We start from the raw sequence: 21,715 nt of genomic DNA on the forward strand, positions 1-21,715 counted from the left end.
CGTGTAACGCACATCGACTTGTTTGAAATGTTCAGGAATTTTAACGGTTTTTGTATATAATATATAAATAAATTCGCGTATAATTATAAATTACGGCACTAATCCCGGCTTGAGCCCCCAATTTGTGAGATACTATTTTTTAATTTGTTATTAAGAGGATAAAATAGGAAGATGTTCAAAATATAAGTATCTCTTGTTGTGTGATATTAATAATTTAATCAATGTTTCAATACATGTAAAGCGAACCCCATCGCTTCTGTCATTAATATTCGATAATCACGCTAATTGTCTTTTATAGAATAGAAACTCCGAACGCGTAAATTCTGTCTTTGTCTGTTCTGTCTCTCTAACACACACTCTGTCTCTTTCTGTCTCCTACGAACTCTGTCTCTTCACTTTCTTTATAACTCGTATTTATTCTCTCCGATCTGTTTCGTTCTGCGACTCACAGCGGACTGCCCTAGCTTTCGTTTCGGAAATCTCGTTAATACGTAAGGTCGCGTCAGTCAATATTTTCGACCAATAATAATGAATCTCTTTCGTCTCGTCACAAGCTTGTTAGCTGTCTGTCTAATATTTGTGCCCTACATATATATATATATATATATATATATATATATACATATACATAAATCGTTAAGTGAAGTAAGTCATAATGCACGATTAAATTTTTAACTTCTTAAATTTGGTAAATTAAACAAAAATTAACGAGATATCAAATGTTTAATGTTTTCAATCTTTGAAATTCTAAAATAACTATAAGTTAAAATAAATAAATTATTATTATAAATAATATAAATAAAATAATATTTAAAAAATGAGTTCCTCCAGCGAAGATTTGGAAACGTTACAAAAAGATGTTGAAAATTTATTAAATGATGAAGATAAATCTAAAGTCGAATCAATTGACAATGAGTAATTAAATTACGTATGTAAAGGTTAAAAAATTTTGTATGAAAAATCTCTTTCTCCCCCCCTTTCTCTCTCTCTCTTTCTCTCTCTCTCTTTCTCTCTCTTTCTCTCTCTCTCTCTCTCTTTCTCTCTCTCTCTCGCCGCCCCTCAGTCTTTCTTAGCCATACTGTCTTCTTATTTTAAATGTACACACACGTATATATGTACCAGTAACAAAAAATTACTCATTTCCATCCGAAAACCTTTTGCATTGATAATTACTTATTGCAAACCCATGTAGAATCCTATAAAAAAATTAATATAAAATTTAAAAATAATAATATATAATAATTAAATATTTATTAAATTAAAATATTTTATCCTTCAAACATTTCATATGAGAAACATAGTTTAATATTTTCTTTACTTTCTCCTCAGTACAAAAGTTTTAGTAAAATTAGGAACACATCTATTTAAACATTGTATTAATGTTTTGAAATAATATTTTTTTTTAATCTTCAATAAAATATATATTTATTTAAAATTTAATAAAAGTTTAATTTAATATTTTTTAATTATTATCTCTGTTTACACATTATAGTTAATTCTCAATGCCTTCAAAAAATTTTAATATTTAATTTAATTTTGTAGTTAAATTGTTGACTTACACTATGGTTTATTCTCTAAAGTTATATTTTCTTAATTTGTTACTATTTTCTATATTTATCTTACTAAATACGCATAATAAATATTTATTTATAATTTAAATTTAAGAATATTGTCAAAGTGTGAATAATTTCATTTTTCTTCATTTTCTAGGATTTACCTTTCTCCTTATTAGAAATCAAATTAAAAATTACTATAAGTAATTTATATACAATAATTATATATATATATATATATATATATATATGTAATATATATTATAAAATATATATTATATATATTATAATAATATATAATAATAATTTTATATATATATTCAACTTTTTTGAAAAAAAATTTCATATGAAAAATATATATTTTTCTTATATATAGTTAAAGCAACAAAATTTGTGTATAATTTTATTATTTATTTAGCTAAAATGCATAAATGTATTTTTTATTTGTTTTAACTACTTGAATCAATGTGGTTACACGTTTTTATGAGTAAATTTTTTATAATTTTTGACATTACTTTTTTTTGAGTTTTTTAACAATTATCGTCTAACATAATTCGATTATTTAACTCCAATTATAATATTAAGAATTTTTATATGTCCTTTTGTTAATGATTTATTTCTCTTGTCATCTATGAATCATTAATCTTAATCGTTTCTAGCTTTTATAATTTATAGATTATTTAATGTCATATAATATTAAATTTCTTTTCAATAATTTTTTCTATAATTTAATAAAAATAAAACAATAAGATTAAATCATTTTTTTACAATAATAATATCATTACAATTATAATAATACTAAACATTTATTATACGCTGTAGAATTTCTACGGAAAGTAATTTTATGGAAATACAAAGGGAACCACAAAGTATACACGAGGAAATTGAACAATTGAGAAATCCAGTCAAATTATTTACGCCAAGTAATGTTTTTGACACAATCCAAATATATGACTCAACTGTGTAAATTATACATTATTTTCATTTTTAAAAGTGCTATTAATATTTTTTCTATCATTATTTATTTATATATACACGCACATACGCACGCGCGCGCACGTTTGCGCAAACGTACGCACATTGCATGCATGCATACATACAATATATACATATACATATCAGCACACATATGTGTGTGCATTTTTGTTATATTATATAAAAGAAATTACCTGTAAAGAAGAGAAAAAGAGAGAAGTATTTTTTAATTATATATTATCTTTTTTCCTCCATTTCTATATACATTAATAATAAATTATTTTTAAAAAATTTTGTTTTAAAACAATATACTAATTAAATGATCTTTAATTCAAATAAAGTATTACACATATAAAAGGCTAATAAAAGCAGAAGTAATATTACGGTTATAAAAACTAATTTGTTTAAAAAATTTTTTTGTATGAACAGAGCTAATTTATAAAGATTTTATATAAAAAATAAATATATATATGTAATATATAATTATATTTTAAATATATTTATTAAACATTTAATAAATATTTTTGTATAAAATATAATTACTTAAAAAAATTATTTTATATAGTGAAGTAGTAGGTTTTGTTGATGGTATCGAATCTCCCCGTGAAGTTGAAAGCAACAAAAAATATAAAATTTTTAAATTTTATTTAAATAATGGAGATGGAAAACGAATTCAGATTGTGGCATGGAATGATGAAATTACACGTATTTTACATCATATATTACCAAATTATGTAAATATTAATTTTTTTATAAATATTATATATATAATTTTTATATATAATTATATGTATGATTTATCTCTAACTGTTATATATTAGTCGTTATATACTGTTTTATTAAAATTATTATTTTTGTGTTACTTTCTTATTATATTATAATGACTTCTTAAGTAATATTTTAAATATTAAAAAAAAACAAACAATAAAACACAAACAATATACATATAATAAAAATATATATACAATAATAAACAATATATAGGCTTCCGGTTCCGGTAAGAGAGTGAGTGACAGGTGTGTGAAAGCGTGGCAGGTATTTGTGAGGAAAGAGTGAGAAAAGGGGTGAGGTGAATAGGAGATAAGAGGTGAGAGGGTGTAGAAAAAAGAGGAGGAGAGATTGAAAGGATAGGAGAGGAGAAAGGGGTAAGGAGTTAGAAAGGAGAAGGTAGGAAAAGGTGAGACACGTGGACACGTAGACACGTGGAAGAAAGAGAGTAGGTGTAGGGAGTAGGTGCAGTAGAATAAAAAGATAGGGAATTCACTAGGGAATTCACTAGCGAGTTTGAGCGAGTTGGAGCATAGAGTAGGTGAATCGAAGAAAGAAAGCGATAAGAGGAAAATGATTAATGAAGAAAATATTAGAGATAGGAGGATAGAGACCAATAGAGATAGGATGTTAGAGGAAGGGGAAAAAAAGGGAGATGAGGAAGAAATAAAAAAGAAGGCAGGGAGGCCGAGAAGAGTAGATGAGTTAGGGAAGGAGAGGAGGAGCAGTATGGGATGTATAGAGGATTTTTTGAAAAGGAAAAGAGAAGAAGGGGGAGAGGAGGATAAGGAAGAAGAGGAAAGAAGCCTAAGAAGGAGCAAGAAGACAAAAAGGCTGAATAGAGAGGTAGGGGGGATAGAAAAGGAGAAGTTAAGGAGGATGATGGAGGAGATAGGGGAGAAGATAACAGAGAAGTTAGGCGAAGAAACGAGAAAGTTGAAGATAGAAATTTGGAAAAAGGAGGGGGAATGGAGAGAAGAAAGAAGAGAATTGAGAAAAGAGATAGAGAGCCTGGAGAAGAGAGTGATAGATTTGGAAGCAAGAGTAGAGGAAAGAGGAAGAAAGGAGGTAAGAGAAAGAGAGGGGGGGCGAAGGAGAGAGTAAGGGGATAAACGAGACAATAATAGGAAAAGTGAAGGACATAGGAAAGAAATTAGAATGGAAGGAAAGAGAAGAGAGAAGAAATAACATAGTAATAAAAAGAATGGAGGAAGGGAAAGAAGGTGTAAAGGAAAGAGTAGAGAAATTAATGAAAGAGATAGGAGCGAAAGCAAAGATAGAATGGGTAAAGATGTTGAAAGGAAAGGAGGGAAAGGAAGGTGAAATGGTGGTAGTAAAACTAGGAAGTAGAGAACAAAAAAGACAGGTAATGGAGAGGAAGAAGATATTAAGAGGAAAGAGGGTGAGAATAGAAGATGATTTAACATGGGAAGAGAGAAAGATAAAATGGAGACTAATGGAGATCGCGGAGATAGAAAAGAGGAAAGGAAACAATGTATGGACGAGCTATGGAAGGATAAAAATCAATGATGTATGGTGGAGATGGGAAGAGGAGGAAGGTGTGCTTAAAAATTGGAAAGGAGAAATTAGAGAAGGTATAGAGAAAATGAGGGGGGAAGAAGGGGGTATGAAGACAGGAATGGAGGAAAAAAGGGATAGAAGAAGGGAGAAGAGAAGAAAGGAGGAAAGAAGGAGGGGAGAACAATAGTAAGAAGAGAAAGGAGGAAGGAGAAAGGGGGACGGAGGCAGAAAGGAGAAAGGAACAGAAGAGAAAGGAAAAAAGAGGGGAAGTAAGAGAAGAATGGAAGATAGATTTTTGGAATGTGGCAGGGCTGAAGAATAAGGAAGAAAAGTTCTGGAAGGAAATAGAAGATTGGGAGGTGGTGGTGATGATGGAAACATGGATAGAGGAAAGGGAGTGGGAGGCGATTAAAAAGAGGTTACCGAAAGGATATAGATGGGAGAAGCAAGCAGCAAAGAAGAGAAAGAAGAAAGGAAGACCGATGGGGGTAATGATCATGGGGGTAAGGGAGGAGAGGGAGAAGATAAAAGTATTAGGAATGGAAGAAAAGGCGGAGGGAATAATGATGGCGGATTTAGAAGTAGGAAGAGAGAAGTGGAGGGTAATAGGCGTATACATCAACGGGGACATAGAAAGGAAATTGGAGGAAATGAAGGAATGGATGGAAGAGAAAGAAGAAAATAAATGGACGATTTTGGGAGGAGATTTCAACGCAAGGACAGGTAGAAGGGAGGGGTGATAGGAGGGGAGGAGGAAGAAGAAAGAAGATCAAAGGACAAGAAAGTTAATGAGGAAGGGTAAAAGTTGATAAAAGAGTTGGAAGAAGTGGGATGGGGAATTTTTAACGGAGGGATAAGAGGGGATAGGGAGGGGGAGTACACATATACAGGAGGAAGAGGGGAATCGGTAATAGATTACGTGGTGGGAGAGGATAGAGTAAAAGAAAGGATAAAGAGAATGGAGGTGGGAGATAACATAGAATCGGACCATCATCCATTGATTGTAACGCTAGAAAGAAGAGGAGGAGCTGAAAAGGGAAAAAGGGGGGAGGGAAGAGGAATAAGAAAAAGAGGGAGATGGACAAAGAGGGTAGGAGAAAGAATAAGAGAGGAAATAGAGTGGGGAGAGGGGTGGAAGGAGGGGATTGAAGAAGAGCTAGAGGAAAAAATAGGAAGAATAGAAGAGGAATTGAGAGAAGGAGAAAAAGAGAGTGGAGAGGGGAGAAGGAAAGGGTGGTGGGACGAGGAATGTGAGGAGAAGAGGAAAGAAGTGAGGAAAAAGTTAAGGGAATGGAGGAAAAAAGGAGGAGGAGGAGAAGGATATAGAAAAGTAAGGGCGGAATATAGGCTAATGTGTAAAGGAAAAAGGGAGGAGGAGAGGTTAAGATGGTACAAGGAGGCGGCGATAGAGGCAAGAACGGAAGGAGAGGTATGGAAGATTATAAACAGGGAAAGGAAAAAGAGAGAAGGGGTGAATGAGGAGATAAAGGCGGAGGAATGGAAGGAATACTTCATGGACTTATTGGGAGGGATAGAGGTAAAAGTGGTAAGAGGAGGAAAAGAAAAAAGGGAGAGGGATGAGGAGCAGGAGATAAGCAGGGAGGAAGTGAAGAGGATGCTGGGAAAACTGAAGAAAGGAAAAGCAGCGGGGGAGGATGGGATACCGAGTGAGGTATGGAAACATGGAGGGGAGAGGGTAGAAGAGTGGGTATGGGAAATGTGCAACAGAGTATGGAGAGGAGAAGGATGGCCGGAGAGGTGGAAAGAAGGGATAATAGTGCCACTGTTGAAAAAGGGAACGGGGAATAAAGTGGAAAACTATAGAGGAGTGACATTGATGCCAACGCTATACAAGATATACGTGGGGATTTTAACTGAAAGGTTAAAGGAAGAAATGGAGGGGAAGAATATGATACCGAAGAGTCAGACAGGTTTTAGGAAGGGAATGGGGGTGATGGATAGTATCTATGTGTTGAACTATCTGGTGAATAAGAGGGTAAACAAGAAGGGAGGAAAGGTAGTCGCGGCATTTATGGACCTGAAGGCGGCGTTTGATTCGGTAGATAGGGAGGTGTTAATGGAAGCAATGAAGAGGAGGGGAGTGAGGGAGGGATTAAGGAGTAGGATAGAAGAGGTGTACAGGGAAACGAGGAGTAAGGTAAGAGTGGGGAAGGAGGAGGGAGAAAATTTTTGGACGGCAAGGGGGGTGAGGCAAGGTTGCCCAATGAGTCCGCACTTATTCAGTTTGCTGATAGCGGATATAGAGGAAGTGCTAAGAAAAGGAGGTTGGGGGGAAGTGAAACTGGGAGGGGAAAAAGTGCATTGTTTGGCGTACGCAGATGATATGGTACTGTTGGCGGAGGATGAAGAAGGGATGATACATATGTTGGGGAAAATGGAAAGTTATATGGACAAGAAAAGGTTAGAGGTGAATGTGGATAAGACAAAGGTAATGAGGTTTAAAAAGGGAGGAGGAAGAATGAAGAGAGTGGAGTGGAGATGGAAAGGAAAAAGGTTAGAGGAAGTGAAAGAATTCACATATTTAAGGTATAAGCTACAGAGGAACGGGGGACAGGAGGCGCAGGTAAAGAACAGAGTTAGGAAAGCAGGAGCGGTGATAAGACAGGTGTGGGGAATGGGAAAGAGAAGATTTGCAGGAGACTGGATGAAAGTATGGCTAATGGAAAGGTTGGTGGGGACGGTGTTGGAATATGGGGCGGAAATATGGGGATGGAAGGAGAGGAGAGAGGTGGAGGCAATGCAGGAGCGATGGATTAGGTGGACGTTAGGAGTAGACTGGTGCACGCCGGGGTATATGGTAAGAGAGGAGATAGGAAAAGACAAATTTAGGATAAGGGCAGGAAGGAGGGCGGTAGGGTATGAGAGAAAGTTGGAGGAAGGCAGGGGAGGAAGTTTAGCGAGAAAATGTTTTGAGGATATGAAAGAGAGGATAAGGGGAGGAAAGGAAAGAACAATGTGGGAGGAAGAGAGGGGGAAATTCTGGGAAGAAAGAGGAATAGAAGGGAAAGAGATGGAGGAAAAAAGGGGAAGGGGAGAGGAAGTATATGAGGGGTGGGAACAGAAAGACAGGGAAAGGCAGAAGGAGGAAAGATGGGAGAGGATAAGAGAGTCGAGATATAATAAATGGTATGGGGAATGGAAGGAGGAGGGTTTACCGGAATACCTGAGAAAGGGATGGGGGGAAAGTAGATGGAGAAGGATAGTTAGGTTCAGAATGAACAATGAGATGAGAGGAGCGAGATACTGGGAAGGAGAGGGGAAAAGAAGATGTAGGTTATGCGGGATAGAAGATGAAACATGGGAGCATGTGATAGGAGAATGTGGGGGAGAAGGGGAGAAGGGAAACTGGTGGGAAAGAATGAAGGGAATATTGCAGGAAGGAGGAAAAGGGGAAGGATGGATGAGAGAAATAGAGAAAAAGAGGGAAGAGGGGAGAACGGAAGAAAGGAGGGAGAGAGGGGGAAAGGAGGAAGGAAGTATGAGGAGGAGAATGAGTGAGGTATGAATGAGGTGGTGGAGAATGTATGGGGAATCGGAAGCCGAAGCGAAGCGATAGGTAGGGACGGCTCTTTCTCTCTCTAAAGTAGTAGATAAGTAGGTTAAGGTAGAATTAAGTTATTTGTAAATTAGATGTAAGAGTAGAGTTAAAAGTAGATATAAGTAAGATTGTAAGAGTTTGTAAGGTTGGGGAACGCTCCTTCAAAAGCGCCTTCAATCCCTTAGGGGACGAATAAAGAATTGAATAAACAATATATAACAATATATATAACAAACATAATATATATAACTAATATTATAACAAACATTAAATAGTAAGTGAATGAATAAATATTCTTTCATACAGATTATTTATTTGGATGGTGTTCAGGCTAGACCACCAAAAATAACCAATTTTAATCAAGGCAATGTTCCATATGAACTTTTAATTCGTGGGAATACTATAATAAAGAATTTAGGTAAATACAAACCTAGATCATTAATTGTAGAAGATACATCAACGTCCGTGAAAATTAATGAAGTTTTAAATATTTCTGGACCTATTAGTAAGTTATTATTAAAGCTATAATAGTTTTTGAGTTATAAATGAAAGTTTATTAAAAATATCGCTTAGAATTTGCGCGTTCAATCTCGTAACTACACGTGTATGTACATACGTGTACTATATGTTATTGATTTTCTTTCGAGTCAATTGATATTAATTTTTACTGCACAGCTGATTTTGTTTTATAATATGTATATTATATAAAATGTACTTAAACATTTTTAACATCAAAAATAACACACATACATATATATATATTTCTTTAAATTTTTTTTTTCTTTAGTTTATTTATAAATTTTATATTTTTTAATTATTTGTAATTATTTGAATTATATAATAGTTTGCATATATACATATAAATATATATAAATATACATTTATATATACATACATATAAATATTTTTATGTTTTATATGTATATGTTATATATTGTCTTATAATATTTGTTTCTTTTAAATCAATTAAATTTATGTTTCAAACTTTATTCATTTTTAATTATAAGATTTATTATATTGTAGTTTATTAAATCACATATTTTGTATATTTTAATATATTTTTCATATTTTGCAGTATTCCCGTGAGGGGAACTTGAAACCCCCATTGGGCGCGTCCCCAGGTGGCGGATTGGGGTAGCTCGCCGGCGAAAGCCGGAGGGTAGGAGGGAAATAAAATACCTCCCGTGGACCAACAAGACGAACCATGCAATGAATAAAACAGACGGACTAATTACCCCAGGTGGTATTCCAGCCGCAATGCTGGGCAATCCATCCTCTAACGAGGCTGGCCCTAAGGATTCTGGGGAGGGCCACTTATTGCATGCTTTACCTAACATTCATAGTGAGATACTCCCACTTGAAATGCAGCAGATCAAAACTCAAAGTGAACGCATTCTTTTTAACGCGTGGCAGAAGGAAAAAGGTAATAATGTAGAATTGGAGCATACCATAGCTAAATTGCAACTCCAATTGACAAATATGCAAACGAAACTGGATATTCTGCTGGACAAGAATAACAACGCTGCATCAGCAGCGCAGCGTGTAGAAGATCAAGAAGGGGAAAAAACGGAATTTTGGACAGACGAAGAAGAGCTTATTAAAGAAACGGAGTGGATAACCAAAAATAGGAAAAATAAACGTAAAATGGCTACATCTCCGGAAATCTCACCGCAATCGCAGCACCAACTCAGAAAACTATCTACGAAAAAAGCGATTCAAAATTCCCAAAGGAGATTAAGACCCCCTCCAATCATACTTAGCCAAGTCAAGAACTACGATACTTTATACAACGACTTAAAAGAGAAAGAAATAACTTTTAAAGCCTCCTTGCTAAATAACGAGCAGGTTAAAATTAATGTAGAAGATTCAGACGAATACAGAAAATTAACCAAAATTCTTAATGACAGTATATATCCCTGGCATACTTATGAAAACAAACAGACAAGGCCTATCAAAGTAGTAGCTAAAAAGCTTCATTATTCGTGTAACCCTGTAAAAATAATGGAGGATCTCAAAAACAAAGGTTTAGAAGTAATGGAAGTAGTTAACCTATTAAGTACAAAAGATAGGACTCCTCTATCCTTATTCATGCTTTCCTTCCAAAACAAAGAAAACATCAAGAAAATCTACGAAATAAAGAAAATACTTGGAATGAAGGTTGATATCGAGCCGCTAAGGAAATCTAAATTAATACCTCAATGCAAAAAATGTCAAACGTACGGACACACTCAGCGCTTCTGTAATAGAGAGCCGAGGTGTGTTAAATGTGCTGGGAAAGATCTAAGTAGGGAGTGCAAAAAAACAAAGTTAACTTAACCTAAATGTGCCAATTGTGGCGAAAACCACCCAGCCAACTATAGAGGTTGCAAGGTTGCCAAAAAGCTCCAGGCAATAAGGAACGATATAAATAAGAAAAAGTCAAGTGAATCTGCACAGGTCAGGGAAACTAGACCGGCTCTCACAGTACAAGGGAGGTCCTATAGCCAAGCTGTACAGGAACCCAATATAATGGAAAATAAAAACCAGGACAAAGATGGTTCTCATGATGGGAACAATATAAACTCAATCCTGAGCAAACTAATAATGAAACTTGAAAATCAAGAAAAGGAGTACAATGAACAAGGAAAACTCCTAAAAGACATACTTGAAAGACTCTCTAAATTAGAGGGCAAAAGCAATAGAGTAGCTACTCCGCGAGGAAAATGGCAAATAGCAGACAAGATATAAGATTGGCAACATGGAATGCCAATGGTATTATCCAACATCGTGAAGAATTTCAAGTATTTTTAGATACCCATAATATAGACATATGTCTCATTTCTGAGACTCACTTTGACAATCAATCCTTCATCAAATTTAAAGGATACAGAGTCTACAGTTCTAAGCATCCCCAAAACTCGGCCCGCGGAGGTAGTGCGGTGATAATAAAGGAAAATATCGAACATAGTGAAGTAGCCCCCTGCGAATTAGATATACTCCAAGCGTCAGCAATTAATATCAGAATAGGCGGACATAGAATCACGGTTTGCGCTGCGTACTTTCCACCGAGAAACAATCTTAAAAAAGAACATTACCTAGATTTTCTAAGAAACCTTGGTAATAAGTTTATTGTAGGAGGAGACTTTAACGCTAAGAATACATACTGGGGGTCTAGATTGACTACTAGTAAGGGAAAAGAACTATTAGCAGCAATAAGAGAACTCGGCTGTAATTGTCTTCCAACTAGTAAACCTACCTACTGGCCATCGGACGAACATAAGGTACCTGACCTACTAGATTTCTTTATCTCCAAAAAAATATCATCTAACTACGCTGATGTATCGGAAAGCTTCGACATAAGCTCAGATCACACCCCCGTAATACTTATATTAAGCGGTAGTCTAATCAAGAAGGAATGTAACCCAATATTAACAAACAAATCCACTAAATGGGAAAATTTTAAGTCAGACCTACATGATAAAATACAATTAAATACTCCGCTCAAGACTGAAACCCAATTGAATTATGAAACGGAAAAACTAATAGCTGACATCCAACAAGCAGCTTGGAACAACACTACTATTAAAAGTAAAAGGGTGACAGGCAATAATTACCCGAAAGAAATCCGTGACCTGGTCAAAGAAAAGAGAAAAGCCAGGAAAAAATGGCAGCAAACTAGATCCCCAATAGATAAAAATAAATTAAATAACCTCACCCAACAACTCAGGAGGGAAATTCGTGAAATTAAAAACATGTCAATAAATTCGTATTTACGTAATTTAACAGCAGACAAGGATACGGGATACTCCCTATGAAGAGCCACTAAGAAAATAAAAAGACCAATAATGCAAATACCTCCAATAAAAAGGAATGACGGAACATGGGCAAGAGATAGTAAAAGTAAGGCAGATTTATTTGCAAAACATCTTGAAGAAACATTTAAACCACTTAACTCACCACAGACCTTCCTTCCGGAAATTAAGCGTGATGAAAATGGAATTATTAGCTTAGTAACTCCAAAGGAAGTTATGCAAGAAATCAAAAATATAAACAATAAAAAAGCCCCTGGGTTTGATCTAATAACAGGAGAAATACTAAAAAACTTGCCCCGCAAAGGAATAGTCAAATTGACAAATATTATCAACGCTGCTCTTAGATTAAGACATGTGCCGGCAATCTGGAAAGTTTCTGAGGTTATTATGATCTAAACCTGGTAAATCTCCGAATTCGGTCTCTTCATACCGACCTATATCGCTGTTACCTATAATGTCAAAGCTTTTTGAAAAACTTCTGCTCAGGAGATTGCAGCCAATAATAGAAGATAAAAAACTGGTTCCCAACCACCAGTTTGGATTCAGGAACAAACATACAACTTTAGAGCAGGTACACAGGATTACTAATATTATAGAGGACAGCCTGGAATCAAGAAAGATCTGCTCTGCGGTCTTCCTGGATGTGGCGCAGGCTTTTGACAAGGTGTGGCATGCTGGTTTGATACATAAAATATCAAAACATTTCCCTAAGCAGCTCTCTGAACTCCTGGAAAGCTACTTGACGGGAAGAATGTTTAGGGTAAAATTTGACAACGAGTTTTCGGAACTCAAGGAAATCAACGCTGAAATACCACAAGGTAGCGTCCTAGGACCTATCCTGTACCTCATGTTTACTAATGACATTCCCTACTCTAAAAATGTAACCATGGCAACCTTTGCGGATGACACCGCCATATTGGCGATAGGGGAAAACACCCCAGAATCAACTAAGAAGCTACAGTCTGCCATTAAGACTGTTAATGAATGGACCAAGAGATGGAAAATAAAACTTAACGAGGACAAATCCGTCTTAATTAACTTCACTAATAAAAGAGTAAAATCCTTACCAGTATATTTAAACAATAAAGCAATACCGTATGCTAACACAGCTAAATATCTTGGCATAAATCTAGACGCAAAACTTCGCTGGAAAGAGCACATCAAGAAAAAAAGAGAAGAGATTAACATTAAATACAAAAAAATGCTTTGGCTGCTAGGGAGAAGATCGCAATCCATAGGCAACAAAGTGTTGATATACAACCAAGTAATTAAACCAATATGGACGTATGTTATGCAGCTATGGGGCTGCGCTAAAAAATCAAATATAAATATTATTCAAAGATGCCAGAACAAAATCCTACGTGAAATTGTGAATGCACCATCGTACATCAGAGACAAGGATCTCCATAGAGACTTGGGGATACCTACTGTGGAGGACGAGATAGGGAGAGCAGCGCGGAAACACGAGAATAGGCTGCACGAACATATCAACTTAGAGATTCATCAACTCCTCCAATTCGAGAACATAAAGAGGAGACTAAAACGTACCAAACCTCATGATTTAGCCTAATTTATTAGGCAGTTCAAACTAAACTAGGAAAGGCACTGGCTACTCCTAGGTTGTTCTTTTGTACAATTATTAGTTAAGTGAAAATTGCTGGTTAGTCAGAAAGGACTAGTTGCAGTCACCATAAATAAAAAAAAAAATTTTGCAGTATTGAAAGCTTATGTGAAAACAAACTTCGCAGAAATATACGATAACAAATTTAATAAACTGAGCGGTTACGGTTCCATTACAGATGGTAAATTTAAATTAGAAGTTCATATAATAGATTTCGATTTTGACGGCTTTTTATCACTAAATATAACAAAAGGGGATAAAATACAAGTGATAGGTGTAATTGAATCAATAAGTAATATATTCTTATACATATTATATTTATTATAAAATTTCAAAGAATTAAAATTATAACAAATAAATATTATAAAAACAACAACAAAACAATATACAATAAATAAAAAACAATATAAATACAATATACGAGATTTCAATAAATTAGAAATTTATGTATATGTATATATATCTATTTATTTTGGTTTACAATGTGATTACTGAACACTTATTTAGTAAACTTAAATTTTAATTAAAAAAATTTTTTTTAACAGATAATCCGATATATCTACACGTAAAAGATATTAAAAACATAAAAAAAATTAGACGGGCACATACCATTACAGGCACTGTTAAAAGGCGTATATTTGCCAATTAAGAGAAAAATTGAAGAAGATTCAAATAAAGTAAATTGATTATTTAAATATATATACTTTTTTATGTTAAAGATATTAATTATTAAATTTTAAAAAGTTAAGAATTATTTATTCAAAAATATATTAAAATAAATTAAGATTTAAAGAAATTATTTTTTATCAGTTTATTAATTAATTAACAATAATAAAAAAACAAGTAAATTTTTTATTTTTTTATTTCTTTTATTTCTTTTTTATTTCTTTATCTTTTGGTATATTTTTAAAGTATATTTTATTTTTTCCTATATAATAATATGTAATTAAATTTAATATTTAAATATAATATTATATTAATATAATTTTTATAACAGATGCGACCGGCTCTCCGTCCTCTCTCGTCAAACCAAGAGAGAGAGGGCGAGAGAGACTGCTGCGCAACCTCGTCGTGCCGCTCTCCGTTCTCTCGATACTTGCTCGGTATCACTGATTGCTCGGTATCGTATCTTTTTGGGCGCCAGGTGCGGTCAGGCCGCACCACTCAACAATAGCTCAACTAATAATCAGCGGACACGACGGCTCGGCCTCGGTAGCTCGGTATCAACAAGGGGTAGAGTGTCGGGGTTCTTTCCGTAAGGAGATTCGGAATCGCAGTCCCGGAGAGAGAGAGGAAATCTCGATATTGATTGTACTCAGAAATAGGATAAAATAAGAATATATTTTCAGTTAATAGTATATAAATGGTGTGAATCAAAGTAGCTATAATTTTATTATCGAGCCGTTGGGAGATCGTTGGGTGTTATCGAAATCTTTAGTTATCGTTACTCTCCTCCCTTTGTAACCGGCTCGGAATCGAATGGATCATATACCAATCCAGCGTAACTTATTCTCAAATTTCGTTAATTAATGACTCGATACAATGCTACAAATATAATATACTACGATATGACTGTCGACTCGTTTCGGTGCCCCTCGGAGAGGCGAAGAAGGCAAAGATTTACGCAATAACTTAATGACGCGGAAATCGACGTGAGTTCCGTGAGTCTCTCAACTAATTCTCGGTACTAAATTATCTACAGCATAATTGCTCGGTATCGTTATATTTCCCTAATGACTCACGGGTCTCTGCCGAATCCGCGCTTACCGGACGATCGAGGAGGTGGCCTTACAATATTTCGCCGTCGCAGTGGGCTGTAGTGGGTCGTTGTCCCTGGGTGTGCTCGCAGGACACCGGCTTGCCGAACAGTGATTTCCTTTCGGGCCGGCGGGACCTCGGCAGGTACGCTGGTGGGGAGGGGAAAGACAATGCGCGCCACCCCGGCCCGGTTGCCAGGTTTCGCGGCAGCGTTGCGCCCCGCGCCGGACCCGGAATCGATCCTCGTATCGATTCCGGTGTCTCGCGGCTGGTCGCGGACTTCCGCCGCCAAATTCAAATTCCAGCCCTCGGGAGCGATGATGTAGCAGGTCCATTTTCGGCGGTCCCGTCCACACCTCGTATGGCCGTATGCTGATGTTCCAAACGACCTTTCTTGGCTGAGGGAAGTCGTTCCGGGGTGATCAATCCCGTTAGATCTCCGTGTTTCTCTCGAGGCGTGGTGGCGGGCCCCTCAGGGCATCATCCTTGTCGAGGGATGTAGGCGCCTTTTACTCCCTGATCTGGACTGCTCCAGTTCGTCCCATCGAAGCTGTAACGAGTTTCTCTGCAGTATCGCTTCCTTATTTTCTCGGTACCGTGTATATGTTATCGTTCGTAATACTCACCGGGCCGGTCGCTCAGTCTCTGCTCCTCCCCTTTCGAGGTCGTTCCTCCGTCGCCTGTCCGGGTCCTCTTCTCCCTAAAACAATGGCCGTTCTCCTGGCCTACCACCTCGATCCCGATACAGAGTGCGGGCGAGCTAGCGAAAAGGTCGCTGCTCACCCGCACGAGACACAAAATAATATAGCGCTCTCAGACGCTTCCCGGCCGGGCGCGTCCGCCCTTGTGACGGGCTCAAAAAGACCACGTCACAACTCCCCCCTTCCTGGGGAGGACCGAGAAGGTCTTGGACATCGACCCACATCGATGACCACCCACTCGATCACTGCCTCACTCAAACTTTTCTCTCGCCATGCCCTCCACCCACGAGGTCCCGAATTCTGCCGACAGTCATGATTAGGTTTTACTTCCCGCGATATCTTAAGGGAGTCTCGCCTCCCGAGACCACCACTCCGAAGGTGTCGCTCCGGGATGGGACAGACAATAGGGTGTAATTAACGGGGTCTCACATGTCTTACTACGAAAGTCCGTTTATTGACCTCCTCAGGTACAATTCGTGTACGCCCTACGGGGTGTTCTTGGCCCCTCCTCGGTATCTGGTCTCCCATCTCCTTCCTTTCGGGCCGTATGGGCCAAGCAATAATAAAAGAACCAAAAAAAAAAAAAACATCGGGGAGGAAGTCGGGGGGTCACCGAGGACAAAGAGAAAAAGGTGAGGGGCTCCCTAGGGGCGAAATCATTAAAAAAAAATAAATAATAATAACAAAAAAAAAGATTAATAGGGGCTGCCAGCCCCCCACAAAAAAAACAAAACAAAACCCGTCATTCGGAGGGGCTAGGGGTACGGGGTGGTACGGGGTCCCCTGTGTCTTCCGCTACGCTCCGGCGGTGGTCCCCGGCGTGGTCCCCTCTCGTCTTGCGAGGGGTTGTCCCTCTCGTAGGTGGGCCCGCAGCGTGGGCAGGTCCTCACCGTGGTTCCCCTTTGTCCGCACCCGTAGCAAAAATCCGTCCTCCGCGGCTGGGGGCAGGCGGCGTAGCGGTGGCGCTTTCCGCAATTCCAGCAACCCAGGGGTAACTGGTCCCTTATGGGCTGCTCGGCTCGGGATCTGGTGTGGGATGGCGTGCGTGTGTTTGCACTTGGCGGCGTGGGGGTCCGACCGCGGTTCCTTGGTGGCGAGAACGTTCCGGGGCGAGGCGGCGACGTCGCAGCATCGACGGTCTCCCGGGCCGTACGGGACCAACGCAACACAAAATAGGTTTGGGTCGCCCGGTTCGCCCTCGCCGACACCACCCGCACTGTTTGTCCGACGTCCCTCATCGGGGGACGCACACGGACCTCTCCGTCGGCCGCCGACAATGCCGTCTGGCTCTCCGCTTCCCTCGTTGCCGGGAAATCGCGAACGACCGCGCCCCGCGTGGTGCTGACGAGGCGTCGGACGGTCTCCGCGGTGTCCGCCATATCCGCCCATACCTCCGGGTAGTGCTCGTCTATCTGGAGGACGAGATCGGCATATCTCCCCCAGAACTCTCTCCGTTCCTCCTCTGCCGGATTCATTTCCTCTACTCGGGAGGATTTTCCTGTGTTTCTCTCGGTATCCTAGTCAGGGTCGGGGGAATAGTAGGGTTTTAAATATTGTATGTGGCTTTTACCGGCGGCTGACCCATCTAGACGAGTCAGCTCGTAAATTACGGAGGACAATTTCCTTCCGATTCGGAGGGGACCTTCGAATTTGGGTGCCAACTTTGCCGCGAAGTTATCGGCGGCCGACGAAAGGACGTGCCGCCTTCGCAAGACTAGTGCACCCGTACGAAAACTGCGAGTTCGACGCCTCAGATTATAGTACGTCGCCTGTTTTTCCTGGGCCTCCTCTAAACGTTCGCCAACCCATTCCCGAATCAACTTCAGCCGCTCCATTCTATCCGACCAAACCGCGGGATCGGCTGCGTCGACCTGAGCCATCTCGTTACCTCGGTCTCGCAGCCTCCCTCTCGGTATCAACTCTCGGCCCAGATTCAGGAATGCCGGCGAAGTTCCCAGGGAGGAATGCTCCGCGGTATTATATGCAAACCGGAAGTCCGCAATATTCCGGTCCCAATCCCTATGATCCCTATCTATGTAAGCGACTATCATTGTTTTTAAAACCCTATTCACCCTTTCTACGGGGTTCGCCTGCGGGTGGTATGGAGGGGTGGTATCGTGCCGTATCCCGTTTTCGCGGGCGAATTCCTCTATCTCCCTATTCACGAACTCGGTACCGTTGTCCGTCAGTAAACATTTGGGCGTGCCCCAACGCGAAATAACTAGGTCTACTAACGATTCCCTAATCTTTGGACCTGTCGCGGATCGGAGAGTCTTACACTCTATCCACTTTGTGAATAAGTCCTGAATCACTAGTAGGTATTTGAAACCGGACCTACTACGCGGTAAGGGTCCCATAATATCGGCGGCAACCACCGTCCATGGAGCTTCCGCTATTCGCCTACCCATGAGTCCCGCAGGACAGGCCTGCTCGACTTTTGTCAGTTGACACGGGCCGCATTTCTTAACATAACCCACTACATCTCGGAACATTCGCGGCCAGTAGTATGAGACCGCGAGACGCTGATATGTCTTCTCGATACCTAATTGTCCGGATTGAGGGGCGTCGTGGGCTTCGCGTAACGCCTCCCTTCGTGACTCACTCGGTAGCACTAATTTCCATCGGTTCAGGTCTTCTACTATGTCCGAAACGACCGGCTTAGATCTTAGAAAATACAATTGGGCGTCTATTATTCGCCATTGATTGTAGCGATCCGGATCGCTCGCGACCTGTTTGAATCGATGTTTATACCATTTATCCGTGCTCTCGGGATCGGGATCTTCTCCTATCGCGCCCGCGGCCGCAACTACCGTTTCGTCGCTCTCGACTTCCCCCTCGTAGCTTCTCGATAAAGCGTCTGGTACGTGGTGTAAGGCCCCCTTTCTATGAATAATTTCGTAGTCGTATTCCAATAACTCGAGGGCCCACCTGGCTAATCTGCCCGTGGGATTCCGCAAGTTATGGAGCCACCTCAAACTACTATGATCTGTTATTACGGTGAATTTGTAACCCTCCAGATAGGGACGAAATTTCTTAATGGACCACACCACGGCCAGACACTCCTGCTCGGTAACGGTGTATTTTTTCTCGGGGTCCGTCAGAGTGCGACTCGCGAACGCGATCACTCTCTCCCCCTCCTCAAAATTTTGCGTCAGCACGGAGCCCAAACCTACCGAACTCGCGTCGGTTTGGAGTACGAAGGGTCTCTCGAAATCCGGGCATGCTAATACCGGTGCCGTGGTTAAATGCTCTTTTACGATTCGTACCGCGCGCGACTGCTCTTCCCCCCACTCCCATCGCTTGTTCTTCTTTAGCAATCTAGTGAGGGGCTCGGTAACGGCAGCTAAGCGCGGTATGAATCGTCTATACCACGAGGCCATGCCTAAAAACCGTCGTAGCTGTTTAATATTTCTCGGTATCGGAAACTCTATCACTGGTTGAGTCTTATCCGGGTCGACTGTAAGCCCTTCATTCTGCACGTTAAATCCGAGATACTTTACTGGTGATTGACAAAATTCGCATTTTTCCGGGTTTATTGTTAACCCGGCGGACGATATTCTAATCATGACCCTCCTAAGCCACGCCAAATGTTCCTCGAATGTCGGCGTCGCGATAATAATGTCGTCTAAATAGGCGAATGCGAAAGGCTCCATTTCCGGTCCTATTAATTTATCTAGTAGCCGTTGAAATGTGGCCGGGGCTCCCGTGAGCCCGTACGGCATCCGCGTAAAATGAAAAAGTCCCTTGCCGGCTACGCTGAAGGCTGTTATTTCACGGCTTTCCTTAGCCAGGGGTATTTGAAAATACGCCTGACTGAGGTCCAAAGTGGAGATGTATTTCGCGGCTCTTAACTTGTCGAGGATAGCGTTCATGTTCGGGAGGGGATACGCGTCCTTCTTCGAGATCTCATTAACCTTCCGGAAATCTAAACAGAACCTATACTTTCCGGAAGGTTTCCTCACCATCACTATTGGATTGGACCATTCACTGAAAGAGGGCTCGATTATTCCGCTTTTTAGCATTCTATCAACTTCCTCGCGTACGGCGTCTTGTATTTTCGGGGATACAACGTAACACCGTTGTTTGATCGATTTCTGTGCCCCGACGTCAATGCGGTGTTCTGTCAGGGTGGTTACCCCCGGGTTATCGTTTGGAACTATCCCCGCTTCTTTCACTACGCTCTCTATCTGTGCGCGCTGGGAGGAGTCAAGCTCGGGTAGCCCGCTACAGGCGTGTTCGGACGGCTCGGTAGCGTTAAAACGGTACTTATGTGAGGGACTTCGCGAGAAGAACCACTCGGATTTGGCTAGATCTAACCCTATTCCAAACTTGCACAAAAAATCCATCCCTAGGATGCACGAAACTGCCAAATTGGGTAATAATCCCACGAAAAGGGTGTGTTCTATGCCGCCTAACTGGAGTGGTACCTCGCTAACCTCGTTTATTTTCGCCACTTGGCCATTCGCCGTCCGGATTTTTCCGCCTCGGTATCGCGATATTGGTAATCTGAGAGATCGCACGAGCTTAATTCCCTCCGTCCCTATCAGCGTTCTACTCGAGCCTGAGTCGACAAGAGCTCTTAACGGTCGTCCTTTTATGTATACTTCGAAATATTGCAACGGGGGAAATTCGGTATCGTCTAAGGTCACGTATGATTCTATACCCCCGGTGCCTGTAATTTCTCGAGTCCGTTCCTTTTGAGCCGATAGGACCCGATCTACCGACTCTCTCCCTCGTTTCCCGCGCAATTCGGACACGTTCGCGTCGTGTGCTGTTTCTTTCCGCACCGATAACAATGCAGACTTCGTGTCTGCGTACATTCTCGCGACCGGTGTCCCTTTTGTCCACAATTCCAACATTTCATGTCGGCTAATCGGCTACTCGCGGTGGATGAGGAGGGTGTCGTGTCCGTACCCGCGTTATTCACGGCGGCCACCGGAGGCCTCTTCGTCTCGGTAGCTTTCCCCCTTTTCTTGGGCGCGGTCGCGGGGACTGCGGCCGCGGCGACCGTTTTCGGGTGTCTAGGTGATCGCGATGCTCCCCTATACGCGAGTTCCGGAAAAATAGACCGCGTTGTTGTCGGCTGTCTATCTAGATCGTAACATTCCTCGATCTGCGACGCGAGGGTCTCTAATGACCGAAAATCATAAATTTCGTTACGCCTCACAGCTATACGCAACCTCGGTATCATGTTTCTATGCGCGTAATTTAGCTGTTCGTTTAGCTGCCATGGGGGGTCCAATCGTTCGAACAAGGCCTGCATGCAGGTTATATAATCGGCGACGGGTTCGTCTTCCCCCTGCTTGCGTCGCATTATCTCGTCCCGCAAGGTGAATTGGAAGTTCGGGCATCCAAATCGCGCACGCCACGCGGCCTCGAATTGCCCCCAGGTACGCCAAAGATGTTGATTCAGACGAAACCAATGGGCCGCGGTGCCCGATAAAAAGAACGGCAGACATTTAAATATT

The 21,715-nt window shown here is 40.2% G+C and overlaps 1 protein-coding gene across 1 annotated transcript; it reads left to right on the forward strand.

The window, feature by feature from the left end:
• The first annotated feature begins 817 nt into the window (after nucleotides 1-817).
• LOC146722241 (uncharacterized) lies at nucleotides 818-14,437 on the forward strand. Its single transcript, XM_085485156.1, has 6 exons — nucleotides 818-915; nucleotides 2,376-2,516; nucleotides 3,094-3,262; nucleotides 8,683-8,881; nucleotides 13,883-14,080; nucleotides 14,406-14,437. Exons 1-6 carry the CDS (start codon nucleotides 818-820, stop codon nucleotides 14,435-14,437), a joined length of 837 nt encoding a protein of 278 aa, XP_085341282.1.
• Nucleotides 14,438-21,715: the final 7,278 nt, after the last annotated feature.

This window comes from Nylanderia fulva, unplaced genomic scaffold, assembly GCF_048542155.1.
Source record: "Nylanderia fulva isolate GAGA-0341 unplaced genomic scaffold, ASM4854215v1 Scaffold344, whole genome shotgun sequence".
NCBI classification, from domain to species: Eukaryota; Metazoa; Arthropoda; class Insecta; order Hymenoptera; family Formicidae; genus Nylanderia; species Nylanderia fulva.

Excerpts from the sequence above, each read along its gene's own strand:
- LOC146722241 (XM_085485156.1), top strand. The coding sequence starts at position 818 with ATGAGTTCCTCCAGCGAAGATTTGGAAACGTTACAAAAAGATGTTGAA. Across the intron at positions 3,263-8,682 it reads ATCATATATTACCAAATTAT|ATTATTTATTTGGATGGTGT; the intron begins GTAAATATTAAT and ends TCTTTCATACAG. Across the intron at positions 8,882-13,882 it reads AAATATTTCTGGACCTATTA|TATTGAAAGCTTATGTGAAA; the intron begins GTAAGTTATTAT and ends AAAATTTTGCAG.